This window comes from Ambystoma mexicanum, chromosome 6p, assembly GCF_040938575.1.
Source record: "Ambystoma mexicanum isolate Mex_15411 chromosome 6p, UKY_AmexF1_1, whole genome shotgun sequence".
NCBI classification, from domain to species: Eukaryota; Metazoa; Chordata; class Amphibia; order Caudata; family Ambystomatidae; genus Ambystoma; species Ambystoma mexicanum.
The window spans coordinates 230,509,588-230,521,665 of NC_090935.1; the positions used below are offsets into that span (position 1 = coordinate 230,509,588).

General features: G+C 49.0%; 1 protein-coding gene across 4 annotated transcripts in view; it reads right to left on the reverse strand.

Moving 5' to 3' along the window:
• PIAS2 (protein inhibitor of activated STAT 2) overlaps positions 1-11,697 on the reverse strand; it is a 940,364-nt gene extending 928,667 nt beyond the window's left edge. The window contains exon 1 of one of the 4 annotated variants that reach the window (XM_069626926.1): positions 11,516-11,697. In XM_069626926.1, coding sequence (XP_069483027.1) covers positions 11,516-11,539 — 24 coding nt within the window. In that variant the 5' untranslated portion in view covers positions 11,540-11,697. Of the gene's footprint in view, positions 1-11,370; positions 11,391-11,515 lie in introns of those variants that run through there. The other 3 variants (XM_069626927.1, XM_069626930.1, XM_069626929.1) reach the window with 3 other exon arrangements.
• Between the last annotated feature and the right edge of the window lie 381 nt (positions 11,698-12,078).

Genomic DNA, 12,078 nt, shown 5'->3' on the forward strand with positions numbered 1-12,078 from the left:
CTGATCGCGTGTTCTAAAGCCACCCGAGCCCACGGTCAGAAACCCTGACTGTCTCGCACCGAGGTGCGCAGACAGTGTTCAACTGCTACTCCTCAGCAGGCACCATGGGTGGGGGAGGCAGTGGAAAGGTTGAGGGGGTGCTGCAAGAAGCAGCTGTGCTGCTGGCCATCTCTTCCAGAACAAGAGCTGTGCCTCAATCGGCTGCACAAGTGTGGCATCACCATGTCAGAACGGTAGCAAAGCCGCAGCCCGCCCCCACGATGTCTGGCTTTAGACCCCGCCCAATGACCTCATTTCCTGCCCATTGTTAAAAGCACAGCTGGGAGTTTCTTGTGCTGTTACTCATTTCTGCTGTGGGTCATGATTCTGTGGACGCCAAGCTGCTGTAGTAATTTGCTGCTTTTCAAACCAACAGGTTGTCTTTTAAATATTTTGTAACAAATATGCGGTGAACATAGGATGATGCACAATTAATGTAACAAAGAGATAGATATAGAAGCATACATGGGCAGGTCCACTTTAGCTATTTACATTTTTTTACCTGTTAAAAACTCAATAAAACTCTTTGAACTGTAAAAAATGTACAATTTTTTTTAAATATGCATGAGATTGTTCCCATTCAAAGATGGCCACTAGCTTTGCCTTGTTTCCAGAGAGCTTCCTTAGAGACAGTCATCCAAGATGGCTGCGTCTATGGTCGAGCTCAGAAACTGAAAGAGTTCTGAGATGGGCAGGAATGGGTGGGATTAGCCATAGGGATTACATTAGCTAGTCGCAGGGAATTGGAGGGATTACAACTGTGTTTCCGTTCTCAAATGTCACCTCCATTGAAAAAGCATTGATATTTTATTTCTATCGCGCTCGTCTACAAGTGTTTCAGAGCGCGGCAAGGAAGGGGAGCAGGAGAGACCAAAACTGCGATCTTACTAGGCCCAGTGACATTGAGAACGCGCAAGTGCATGGGAGAGGGGGAGGGGAAAAGTGCATGGAAGGGGGAGAAGTGGAAAGTGTGAAGAAGAGGAGAAACAGATAAATAACAAATAAATAAAGGCAACAAACAGAGGTAGTGCAGCCAGCAATTTGCAAGTGCTAGGTTTAAGGCAACAGACAGGGTAGGTCTGATAAGTGCAGGAAGAAAAACGGGTATGGGTACAGATACAGACCCCAGTGCAAGGGGTGGCCCGGAGGCAGTGCAGGAGAGTGGCAGGGTGGGCAGGTACCTGGGCACGGAGGACAGAGGGTGGCCAGGGCAACAGTGCCAAGAGAACAGATCAGCAGGATAGGGGGAGTGAAGGCAGAAGAAAATAGGAAGGTCTTGAGGTGCTTCCGGAACAGGAGATGGTTCTCCTCAAGTTTTAGAGTGGCAGGGCGGCTGTTCCAGAGGGAGGTCCCAGCCGAAGACAGAGATCTACCTCCAGCTTGTTTCTTTGAAAAACGACAGACCCTGAGGGAGGAAGAGGAGCGAAGAGCTCGAGAGGGGAGGTATTTGCGGAGGGATAGCTGAAGGTATTTTGGACCCAGTCCCCAGAAAGCCTTGTGGACAATCCAGAGGGTTTTGAACTTAATCCTTGCATCCACTGGGAGCCAATGGAAAGATTTCAGAGCTGGAGAGATACAATCCCAGGGCTTGAGGCCAAGGACAAGTCTCGCAGTCCTGATCTGGATTAGTTGCAGAGGGCGGAGAATAGAGGCAGGTAGATTTAGAAAGAGACTGTTACAATAGTCCAACCTAGAGAGAACCAGAGCTTGGGTTACCATGAGCTTCTGGGGGAAGGAGAGGAAAGGCAGAGTACCTCTGAGGAGGTGCAGTAGGAAATTTTAATTTTTAGAGACCTCAAGGTGTGCCGATGAGGAGGATCTCCGTCTTGCTTGCATTCAGACAAAGATCTTGGACATGTATGTGTGTAATTCCTTTGAATGTCAATGTGTTCTATGGGCTATGGGGTCTTTTACTCCATAGGGTCTCATATGTTTTTCTATGTGTGTTACACCGCACCCTATGTGCCGTAGCACTGGGGCGTCCTAGCGGACCCCCACCATAGACTCCATACCCGGCGACTGACTACTGTCTCCCCGGGCATGTAAAGTCACCATTGGCTTTACTAGACCTAAATTTACTAACAGGACTAGTACAAACCATCTTATTGTGGACGTACTAGTAGGGGTAATTCGATTACTCCTGGATCTGTTACTCGAGGGGGCACTGTCCCATCCCCCCTCGTCGAGTTTTAGCTGGTGGCAGTGGAAACTACTTGTTATGTTCGACCCCGAACCTAACCCTATGGGATTCGTCCCATTGTTGGCGATTGATACTTTTTCTCGTTAATCTCTAACGTACCACCGATCTACTTATCTTAAATAGGTTTATCGGATGGTATTTTCTGCCAGAACTCGGTTTGTAAAATGGCGTCTGTGTTCGTCTCTGTGACTCCTAAACCAAAGGTTGAGCTCTTTGTTCCACTTTTGGCAGGCTCTGTACAGAGACCCTCTAAAGTGGTGCCATTCTGTCTGGGTTACCACAGGGGTGTGGAAGGGGGTTTAGGCACCCTAGACCGAGTTGCCTTGCCAACTCCGGTCGCACTCTGGAGTGATTGGCCCAAGTGGTGAGCCTTCCCGCTCACCACTTAGCATGTGTTGATTGACAGCTAGGCTGAATGAATGAGGGTTTTCTGCATAAAAGCAGGGCTTTTGGGACTGGATCTTCAGAAGTCGCCACAGGACCTAAGAATCCGACGAGGGTAACGCTGAGCCGACCTGCAACGACGACACCTCCGGTGGAGCCCTGCTGAGCCGACTCACCACTTCCCGACGACAGAGGAGATCTCCCTGCCGGAGAGTCTCTTCCCCTGACTGGTGGGAACAACCAGTCCCCTTTGCTTTTTATTCGCCTCAGGACGCAGTGGTCGAATTGCCCGTGCAGCGCCCCTCGGCAACCGGATAGCCACTACCCCTGTACCGCGACCAAAAGGTGGTGCCTTGTGACGGAGCACTCCGCGGCTGGTCTCTTCCCTGGTGGTGCACCGGACTTCACTTTTCTTCGACGACGAGAACCTCTCTACTCTTGGCAAAGACCCGACGTGCATCCACCACCAGGAACAACTGCCCCCGCCGGAGCTGCCCTCCACAACAAAGTACTGTGTCCGCCTGGCTTCCCTTTCGATCGGTTCGAGTGAGGTGTCTTAATCCTCCCCTTTCCGTTGGGTCGCCTCCAAGCTTTTCTCATTTATTGTTCTGAACTGGTTCAATCTGCCGATAACAATTTGCTACAAAGACTTGAATGCATCTCCACTAGAGACTTTTTCGGGACATAGCGCCTTGCCTCTCTCCGAGTGGGCCTGGCCTCTGAACTTTATGATCTATTGTGGTTCTTGCCTTCTTACCGTACATTTTTGCCCGTGAAGTATTGAACTGTGTTGATTTCGTAACCTGCCTATCTTTTTCTCTCCCGTCCTAACTAATATTCGAGTGCCATCTAGGTTGAGGTATACACCTCTGTCTGTAAATAAGTGGTGCCAGTAGAACCTAGACTTGTCGAAATATTGCTAGGGGGATTGATAGTTTCTTCTTCGTAGAGTAATTGTGTTTGATTTGTTTGCCGTGAAAGTGCCATAGTGTTTTTCATAGATGTTTCGTTATAAATAAATACCTTAATATCTTTACACTAAGCCTCGTTGCGCGTTTGCTTGTCTTGCTGGGAAGAATTGCCCTATCTTGTATACTCCACATACTGCTCAACTCTTCTTGAGGGAAGTCTGACTGCTCAGTCACAGCTACCAAGTGAATCTGTGTGGTACAGACTGCTACCAAGTGGGTTCACCGCCAAACACCTGTAGTCCTAAATCTTTTGCAGTGGTCCCAGAGGGAACTGCACAGGTTTCCGCCTAACAGAGGTGGCAGAGGGCAGCCTGAAAATGAGTTGAGCGTCGTCAGCATAGCACTGGAAATTTGAGCAGGAAATGGCAATGCAGTGGGCGGAGTTGCCAGGTATTGGTTGAAAAGCCAGGGCGAGAGGTTAGATCCCTGGGGATCACCACAGGTAGAGAGGAAGATAGATGATAGGAAGGACCCAAGTTGGACCTGGGAGGGTCGATCTGAGAGGAAAGACCCTCATTCAACGCTCTTATATTAATGACAATAGTTTTGTCTTAAAAGGTACCCCTTTCAGCGCCACCTAATAGCCCAAACTAAAATTGTGCACATCTGGTTTGGGGTGGGTGGAACCTTCCCCCGAATTAGATGTTGCCTGATTAAAAACGTGTACACTGTCTGCACTAACCCACCTGTTCCCTTCTCAAAAGAATTAAGGGCCCTTTTGTATGCAGCACCCTGATGTGAGGCTACTCCTTTTGTGAATAGGTGTGCCCAGGACAGCTTCCTGTGGAGTCTATCTCTCTGAAGAGGGTGCCCTCACAAAGGAACAAAGAGGCAATTCCCAGAGATACAGTCTTACTAGGCGCAATGAAGACAGCCTGGCAGGGGCATGGGGGATACAATAACCCTTCCACAGCTGATTTGGGCTGACAAATGTGATACCAAATTGATGTGGCTTGGATAATTAGGAGAAATACTAGCCACCATGCCGCAAACTCAGGCATTGCTTATTTTCACAGTTTAATGTGCCATTCTCATAGTTACGTCCTTTTGGGAACTGGAGTGAAAATCTTAAACGCAGCCCCTGTACTGCAGACACTTGGCTGTCTCTACGGTTCAGATGGTTGTGCGTTTTCAATAGCCTCTGTAACCCTGCATCTTTTATGTTCCTTTAGCGCACACTATGCATGGTGGTGCACACATATTACGAGTTTGGTGACAACCTCCACGTATTGTTGGCTCAGGAAGGGTCCTCTATTGGCTGGATGCGTCATGGCTTGAGTGCTAGCCTTGATTTGGTTGCTTTTGGAAGGGTGGTGTGTGGTATTTTACTTTGTGTACCTAAAATGTTCTGTTCTAAGGGGCCGACATGCATGGTGCTTGCTGAATGCTTAGAGTCGGATGTAGAATGTGTGTATGCATAAGAGAGTGAGGGTTGACGGTTGGGATCACAGAGGATGGAATCATGGTTACCTTTCAGAGAACCTCTTGCCTGTTTGTAACCTGTATGTACAGTAAAGCCTTACCTTTTGTATTATGTGGTGTCTTTCCTGGTTCATACCTGCTGCTTCAATACCAAGATACTACAGCCACCTCATGTTTAAGACTGACTAGGAAGAGCAGGTATAATGCTGCTAAGTAACCTTTAGATGGAGGAAAATTGGAGGAAGGCAGACATCAAATGTGGAGCAAGCACATGTGTAGAGGATTCCATTTGCAGAATGACCAGCCTGAAATGGTGAAAAAGTTGCTTCGTCCATCACTGCAGGAGGATGCACCTTGTTGTGCTCTTTTTTGATCCAGGACCACTTTGTGGATTTTTTCTCCTGCTTCAAAGCAATGGCGCAGAAACTAGATCTGCACCTAAAAGATACCCTCATGCAGGCACTGTGCCGACCTTGCCAATGCCTATTTTAGAGGATATAAATGAGCAATTCTAGCAACACACACACACACGTTCTGCAGCTGGTCACATTTTGTTCCAAACAATAAATTATGTTCAATTAAGCCAATTAAGAGACAGCTGGGTTTGTAAGCCTACACATATTGGGTTTATTTTTTATTGTATTTATTGAACAGTTGTATGGCGCCTATACCGCAGGAAATGTTTCCAGGTGCATCAAGCAAAAAAGGGGGTGGGGCGGACAGATAAGGAGAAGAAAAACTATGGTAACGGTCATACTAGGCCTTGTGACATTTGGATTGTGCAAGTGCATTAACATGAAGTGCAGGAGGAGGAACAGAGCAAGGGAAAGGAGAGGGAAGGGGTTCAGGGAGAACTGTAGGAGGGAGGGGTGGGGTGAATAGTACAAGGATAAGGGTGGACCAGACTGAGGGTGGCTAGTCAGGGAAGGGAGCACGAGGGCAAGTGCTTGTAAAGGGGTGCAAGGGAAGAATGTTGAAGGAAGGCCTGACCCCGGAAGACTCATAAGGGTCACAGGCAACCAGTCGCAACAGCAGGTAGTGCTAGCAAGGGAGGGGGAAAGAACTTTGCGGGAACTTAAAGAATATCCGGCTCAAGATGTAGAGGGGCAGGGAGACCATTCCAGAGGGAGGCTCCTACCGAAGAAAGAGATGTACCCCCCACCACCAGCTTGGAGAATCATCTGATCTGCAGAGAGTTGGAGCTAGAGGACCGCTCTAGCAGGGAGGTATTTAGGGAGAGAGAGTTGCATGTAGCAAGGTCCCCGGCCCAAGAAAGCCTTGTGGATGATGTAGAGGGTTTTGAATTTGATCCTTGCAACCACAGGCAGCCAGTGCAGATTTTAGGGCTAGAGAGATATGGTCCCTGGGCTTGAGGCCAAAGTTGCTCTCTCACTGCAATACATCTGGATTGTATAGTGTGCTGCACTTCTAAAAACAGAGGTAGAAAGACATACCAACACTAAGGGAAGAGAGGGTTCAAAGGTGATCCGCTGAGTGAAGGGGAGGAAAGTATGCAAAAGAATAGTGTGAGAAAGAGAATTACATAGGTGAGAGGACAGAGGTTGAGAGAACCAAGGGAAATACAGGAGTAAATGGGGGCAAGTTGTGTTGAGTAAGAGGAAGACCGTGTGATGGTTGAAGGGAGAAGGAATTCAGTCACCAAGAGAGAAAAAGCAAGTGTGTGTGTAGCAGAGAAATGACCCGGAAAGAATAAAAGATCAAGCAAGAGACAGATCTTGCTGTTTTTGCTTTGTGCTAAAAAGTCAAATCTTGAAGTTTTTGCTTTGTGCTAAAAAGTCAAATCTTGCTGCCCATTGCGAAATTCTCTGCATTTTGCTTGTATACTGTTTCTTCTCTGTAACTTGCCAGCCCAGTGACCTCACCACTCTCTTGTCTCACACCTATCTGCCTTGGCCCCTCAGTATCCCCATCCTCTCCTTACTTCCACCCCAATGGCGCTTTCTGTTTCTCCTAACTTCTCCAACTGCTTCTCCATTGACTATCCTTCCCTTCTCACTAAGTCTGGGAGGAAGAAGTTCAAAAAGGATATCTTGGCCTCTAATCCTGGTCTTCCTATCGCCGACACCTACTCCAATGCTTCCGCCAGACAGACCCTTACCGGCATCCTCTTTGTCGTTCCTTCGCCTGATCTATGGACTCCTCATATGGTCTCTGTGCTCTGCCCTATCTCCTCCTCTCCCATTAATGGTGGCACTCGCGGGAAATTTCTCATGGCTTCCTTCGACTCCTCTAAAGTCATCATTAATGTCAACCTAAATGGCACTGTCATGGTCAAGGCCCTCATGCCAATCTCCTCCTCTTTAATAGGTGCTTCCATCGCCTCGTCAATTTCCTCTCATCTCCTGCTGTCCCCTTCTCTCCCCCCTTGGCTACCTTGCCCTCTCTCTCCTCCTCCTCCTCCTCCTCCTCCTCCTCCCCCTCCTCCTCCTCCTTCTCCTCCTTCTCCTCCTCCTCCTCCTCCTCCTCTGCCCCTCCTGGGGCTCTTTCTCCTCCGCAGGGCGTACCTCTGATCTGTACCCCTCCCCGAAAGGTCTTTAAGGCTGGCAACTTTGTTCATATTGCCACTCTCAACTCTCGCTCTGCCACTCTGACATCTGCCACCTCCTTGAAGAACTAGACCTTGATGTCCTTGGTCTTACTGAGACATGGTTCACGGCCTGCTCTGTCACGAGCTTTGACACTCTCCTGCCTGATGGCTACAAGATCCTCTCAGCACCCAGATCCTCCCGGTCCAGTGGGGGGGTAGCCCTTATCTTTCCTGAGTGGATTCCTGCCTCCATCATTCCCACTCAGACCTACTCCTCTTTTGAACGCCTTGTCTGTAGGCTTTCTCTCTCGTCTACCCATTCTCTTACTGTGGTTACCATCTACCGGCCGCCTGGTCAAATCACCTCATTTCTCTCTGAGTGGGCAGACCTCTCCTCCTCCCTCCTGGCCTCTACCACTCAACTCCTCCTCCTCCTCAGTGACCTAAATATACATTTAGACTCTGCTTGCTCCTCCTCTGTACTCTTCTGTGACCTCTGCAACTCCCTCTCCCGGTCCATCCGCCCCTCTGGCCCGACTCACTCTGCAGGGCACACACTGGATGTCTTGATCTCCTCTGACCTCCCCCTTTCCATCCCTCTGACCACTCCTCTCTCCTGGAGTGATCACTCCCTCCTCTCATCTCATCCCTCCCTCTCTTCCCCCCAAGCCAAGCCTACCCCATCACCGCCACCTACCTTCTGGGACATCCGGCCCATGAAGCATGTGTCAGTTGAGGCTTTTGCCGCCACTTTCTCTCCCCTCCCTCCACCTTTGGCTGTCTCACATCCTCACACAGCCCTGTCCCCACTCTACTCTTAAATTTCTGATACGCTTGATGCTCTTGCCCCTGTCACGAGGATCCGTTTGAAGTCCAAAGCCAAGTGCAATTCCTGGTATGACTCTGCCCTAGCTACACTTAAATGTAAGTGTAGGGCAGCTGAGAGGAAATGGAGGACTTCCTGTTCATCCTCTGACAAACTGGCCCGTCGCCTGCTACAAAGGCAATACCGACTCTCTGTCCTCACCAAGAAGAGAGTCCACATTCAAACTTGTGTCTCTACAGCATCTAACAACTCGGCCGAACCCTTTAAAATCTGCAAGGAGCTGGCCAGCACTGCTGCAGTCTCTACCCCTCCTGTTGCCTCCCAGGCGCTTTGCAATGCCCTTGCCTCTCACTTCATTTCAAAAACCCTGGACATCCTGTCCACCCTCTCCACCCACACCCCTCCTCTTCCCTCTCCATCTGTGCTTGCTGACCCTCCTTTAGCCACCCTCCCACCATCCTTCTCGTCCTTTCCTCTTTTCACCCCTGACGAAGTTGCTAGACAAGTCAGGTTCATCCCTGTTCCTCTAAAACCATGAAGGACCACATTGACACCCTCGCTCCAGCCCTTGCTGATTTTTGCAACCACTCCTTTGCCTCTGGATCCTTCCCCTCCCCTCTGAAGCACTCCTTTGTGCATCCTCTTCTCAAGAAACCCACAGCTGATCCTTCTTGTCCAGCTAACTATCGCCCAATTTCCATTACTCCCTTTCTTGGCAAACTCCTGGAAAAGTTGGCCATCTCTCAGCTTAACCTTCATTCCAATTCTGTTGGCTGTCTCCATGACCACTAGTCTGGCTTCAGAGCTGCCAGAAGCACAGAATCTGCTCTCCTGAACATCCGTGAAGATCTGCTCTCCAACCTTGACTCTAACATTCCCTCTGCCCTCATCCTCCTCGATCCCTCTTCTGCCTTTGACACAGTCAACCATACCATCCTGCTAAACCGTTTCTGTGAAAACCTGGGTATTACTGATCAGGCTCTGGCCTGGCTGACCTCTTTCCTCTCAGTTCGACCCTCCCAGGTCCAACTTGGGTCCTTCCTTTCATCTATCTTCCTCTCTACCTGTGGTGTTCCCCAGGGGTCTAACCTTTCGCCCTGGCTTTTCAACCAATACCTGGCAACTCCGCCCACTGCATTGCCATTTCCTGCTCAAATTTCCAGTGCTAAGCTGACGACACTCAACTCATTTTCAGGCTGCCCTCTGCCACCTCCTCTCCCTCTCTCATCTCTGATTGCCTAACTGCCATTCAAGATTGGTGTGCCGCCAATGATCTTTGTCTGAAGGCCAGCAAGACGGAGATCCTCCTCATCGGCACACCTTCACCATCCTTTCCCCTCACTCTCTGGCCGGCCTCCTTTGACCCTCCTCCTACCCCCACCTGCGAGGCTAAGAACTTCTGGGTCATCTTTGATTCCTCCCTCTCCTTCTCCGCCCACATCTGAGGTCTCTAAAAAGTCACATTTCCGACTGCACCTCCTCAGAGGTACTCTGCCTTTCCTCTCCTTCCCCCAGAAGCTCATGGTATCCCAAGCTCTGGTTCTCTCTAGCTTGGACTATTTTAACAGCCTCTTTCTAAATCTACCTGCCTCTACTCTCTGCCCTCTGCAACTAATCCAGAACAGGACTGCAAGATTTGTCCTTGGCCTCAAGCCCTGGGATCGTATCTCTCCAGCTCTGAAATCTCCCCACTGGCTCCCAGTGGATGCAAGGATTAAATTCAAAACCCTCTGCATTGTCCACAAGGCTTTCTGGGGCATGGGTCCAAAATACCTTCAGCTATCCCTCCGCAAATACCTTCCCTCTCTAGCACTTCACTCCTCTACCTCCAACTCCCTCAGGGTCAGTCGTTTTTCTAAGAAACGAGCTGGGGGTAGATCTCGGTCTTCGGCTGGGGCCTCCCTCTGGAACACCCTCCCTGCCACTCTAAAACTTGAGAATGATCTCGGGTTCCGGAAGCACCTCAAGACCTTCCTCTTTTCTTCTGCCTTCACTCGCCCTCTGCCCTGCTGATCTGTTCTCTCTTGGCACCATGCACCGGACCACCCTCTGTCCTTTGGGCCCAGGTACCTTCTCATCCTGCCACCCTCCCGTACTGCGGTCTGTATCTGTACCCATACAGCTCCCCTTTTTTCTTTCTGCACTTATCAGACCTACCCTGTCTGTTGCCTTAAACCTAGCACTTGCAAATTGCTGGCTGCATTACCACTGTTTGTTGCCTTTATTATTTATTTATTGTTATTTATCTGTTTCTCCTCTGCTTCGCACTTTCCACCTCTCCCCCTTCCATGCACTTTTCCCCTCCCCCCTCTCCGATGCATTGCGCGTTCTCAATGTCGCTGGGCCTAGTAAGATCGCTGTTTTGTTCTCCCCTGTTCCCCTCCCTTGCCTTGTCGCGCTCTTAAACACTTGTGTACGAGCGCGATAGAAATAAAATATCAATCAATAAAATAAAAAAACAGTGAAAAGTTGTCAGTTTTAAATAGAAACTAGGAAGGAAAAAGAAAAAAGGGCCAGGTGAGTGAAAATCAGTGCCCCTTCAAAAAGCACTAGTCAACAAGAAGGGAACGAATAGCAGGAAGAGAAGCAAAAGATGGGTGAAATATTTTGAGATACAATAGAAAATAAAACAGTGAAAGATTAACGGAAAAAAAAACAAAAATGGAAATACACTATCAGAGTTAAATGATGTACCACAGCCTCAATAAAAGGAGGGCGAAAGAACGCATAAGAGCAAAAAAAAGTGAAGGAAACAGAGGTGAAAAGGAGTCTCATAGAAAACACACAAAAAGAAAAAAATAAAGTGCAACATCTCTCAGCAAGGGTAAGTCAAAGTCCCACAGAGCGAGAAAGTCAGGAAGACTAGTAGAAAAGGCGCATAAGTGGGAACTCGTAAATAGATAGGGTTGCAAAGACACCTAAAGAAGAAAGACTACACATCGTAAACAGCATTATCTGTGTCTATGTTATGTCTGCTCACCCGGTTGGGGAGTACCTCTACGTCTTTGAAAGCAGTTGCATCTACCTTCCGTTCCCACCCCCGAAGCGTGACCCGCCCGCTCCCTCCAGTCCCAGCCGCGTCTCCCCCGCAGCAGTCTACAGACCTACTGACACACATCGCTCACCCGCAGCTCTGAGAAGTCAGCCATTTTCTACCCGCAAACACCATGGCTCTCTGAGGCCACCGTAGTCATGTGACCTCGGAGCAGCACGCTAGAGTACAGGATCAGCTGCAGCTTCCCCCCTCGCAGCAGCACCTGCTGTGTGACAGCTGCGGACACACGCCCCCAGATGTACGGCACGCAATGTTGACTGGCGCGTGCTGTGGCACGTGTCACGTGTTTCCCGAACAATGGCAGTTACTGCTGGAACAAAAACGCATTTAGCATATGGTCTCATACCACAAATAAGTCCGCGTTTTATCAGTTATAATTTATAGACGTGCTTTTGAACTATTATTGGCCGTTCTTGAAGGCACATAGGCACTTTTTGTCGGACAGGAAAAGTTAAGTTTACACCCGGTGAAATGGAAGCAAACGTTTTCAAAGTTTATTAAAAAAGGACTATATCACAATCCTTGCCGTATTATGCCTTGGCACTTAGGATGCCAGACCACTAGACTATACATGCCAACTTTCTGTGACCAAAAAGGTATATGTGTCTTCAAGTTTAAAAATGGTTAATTAGC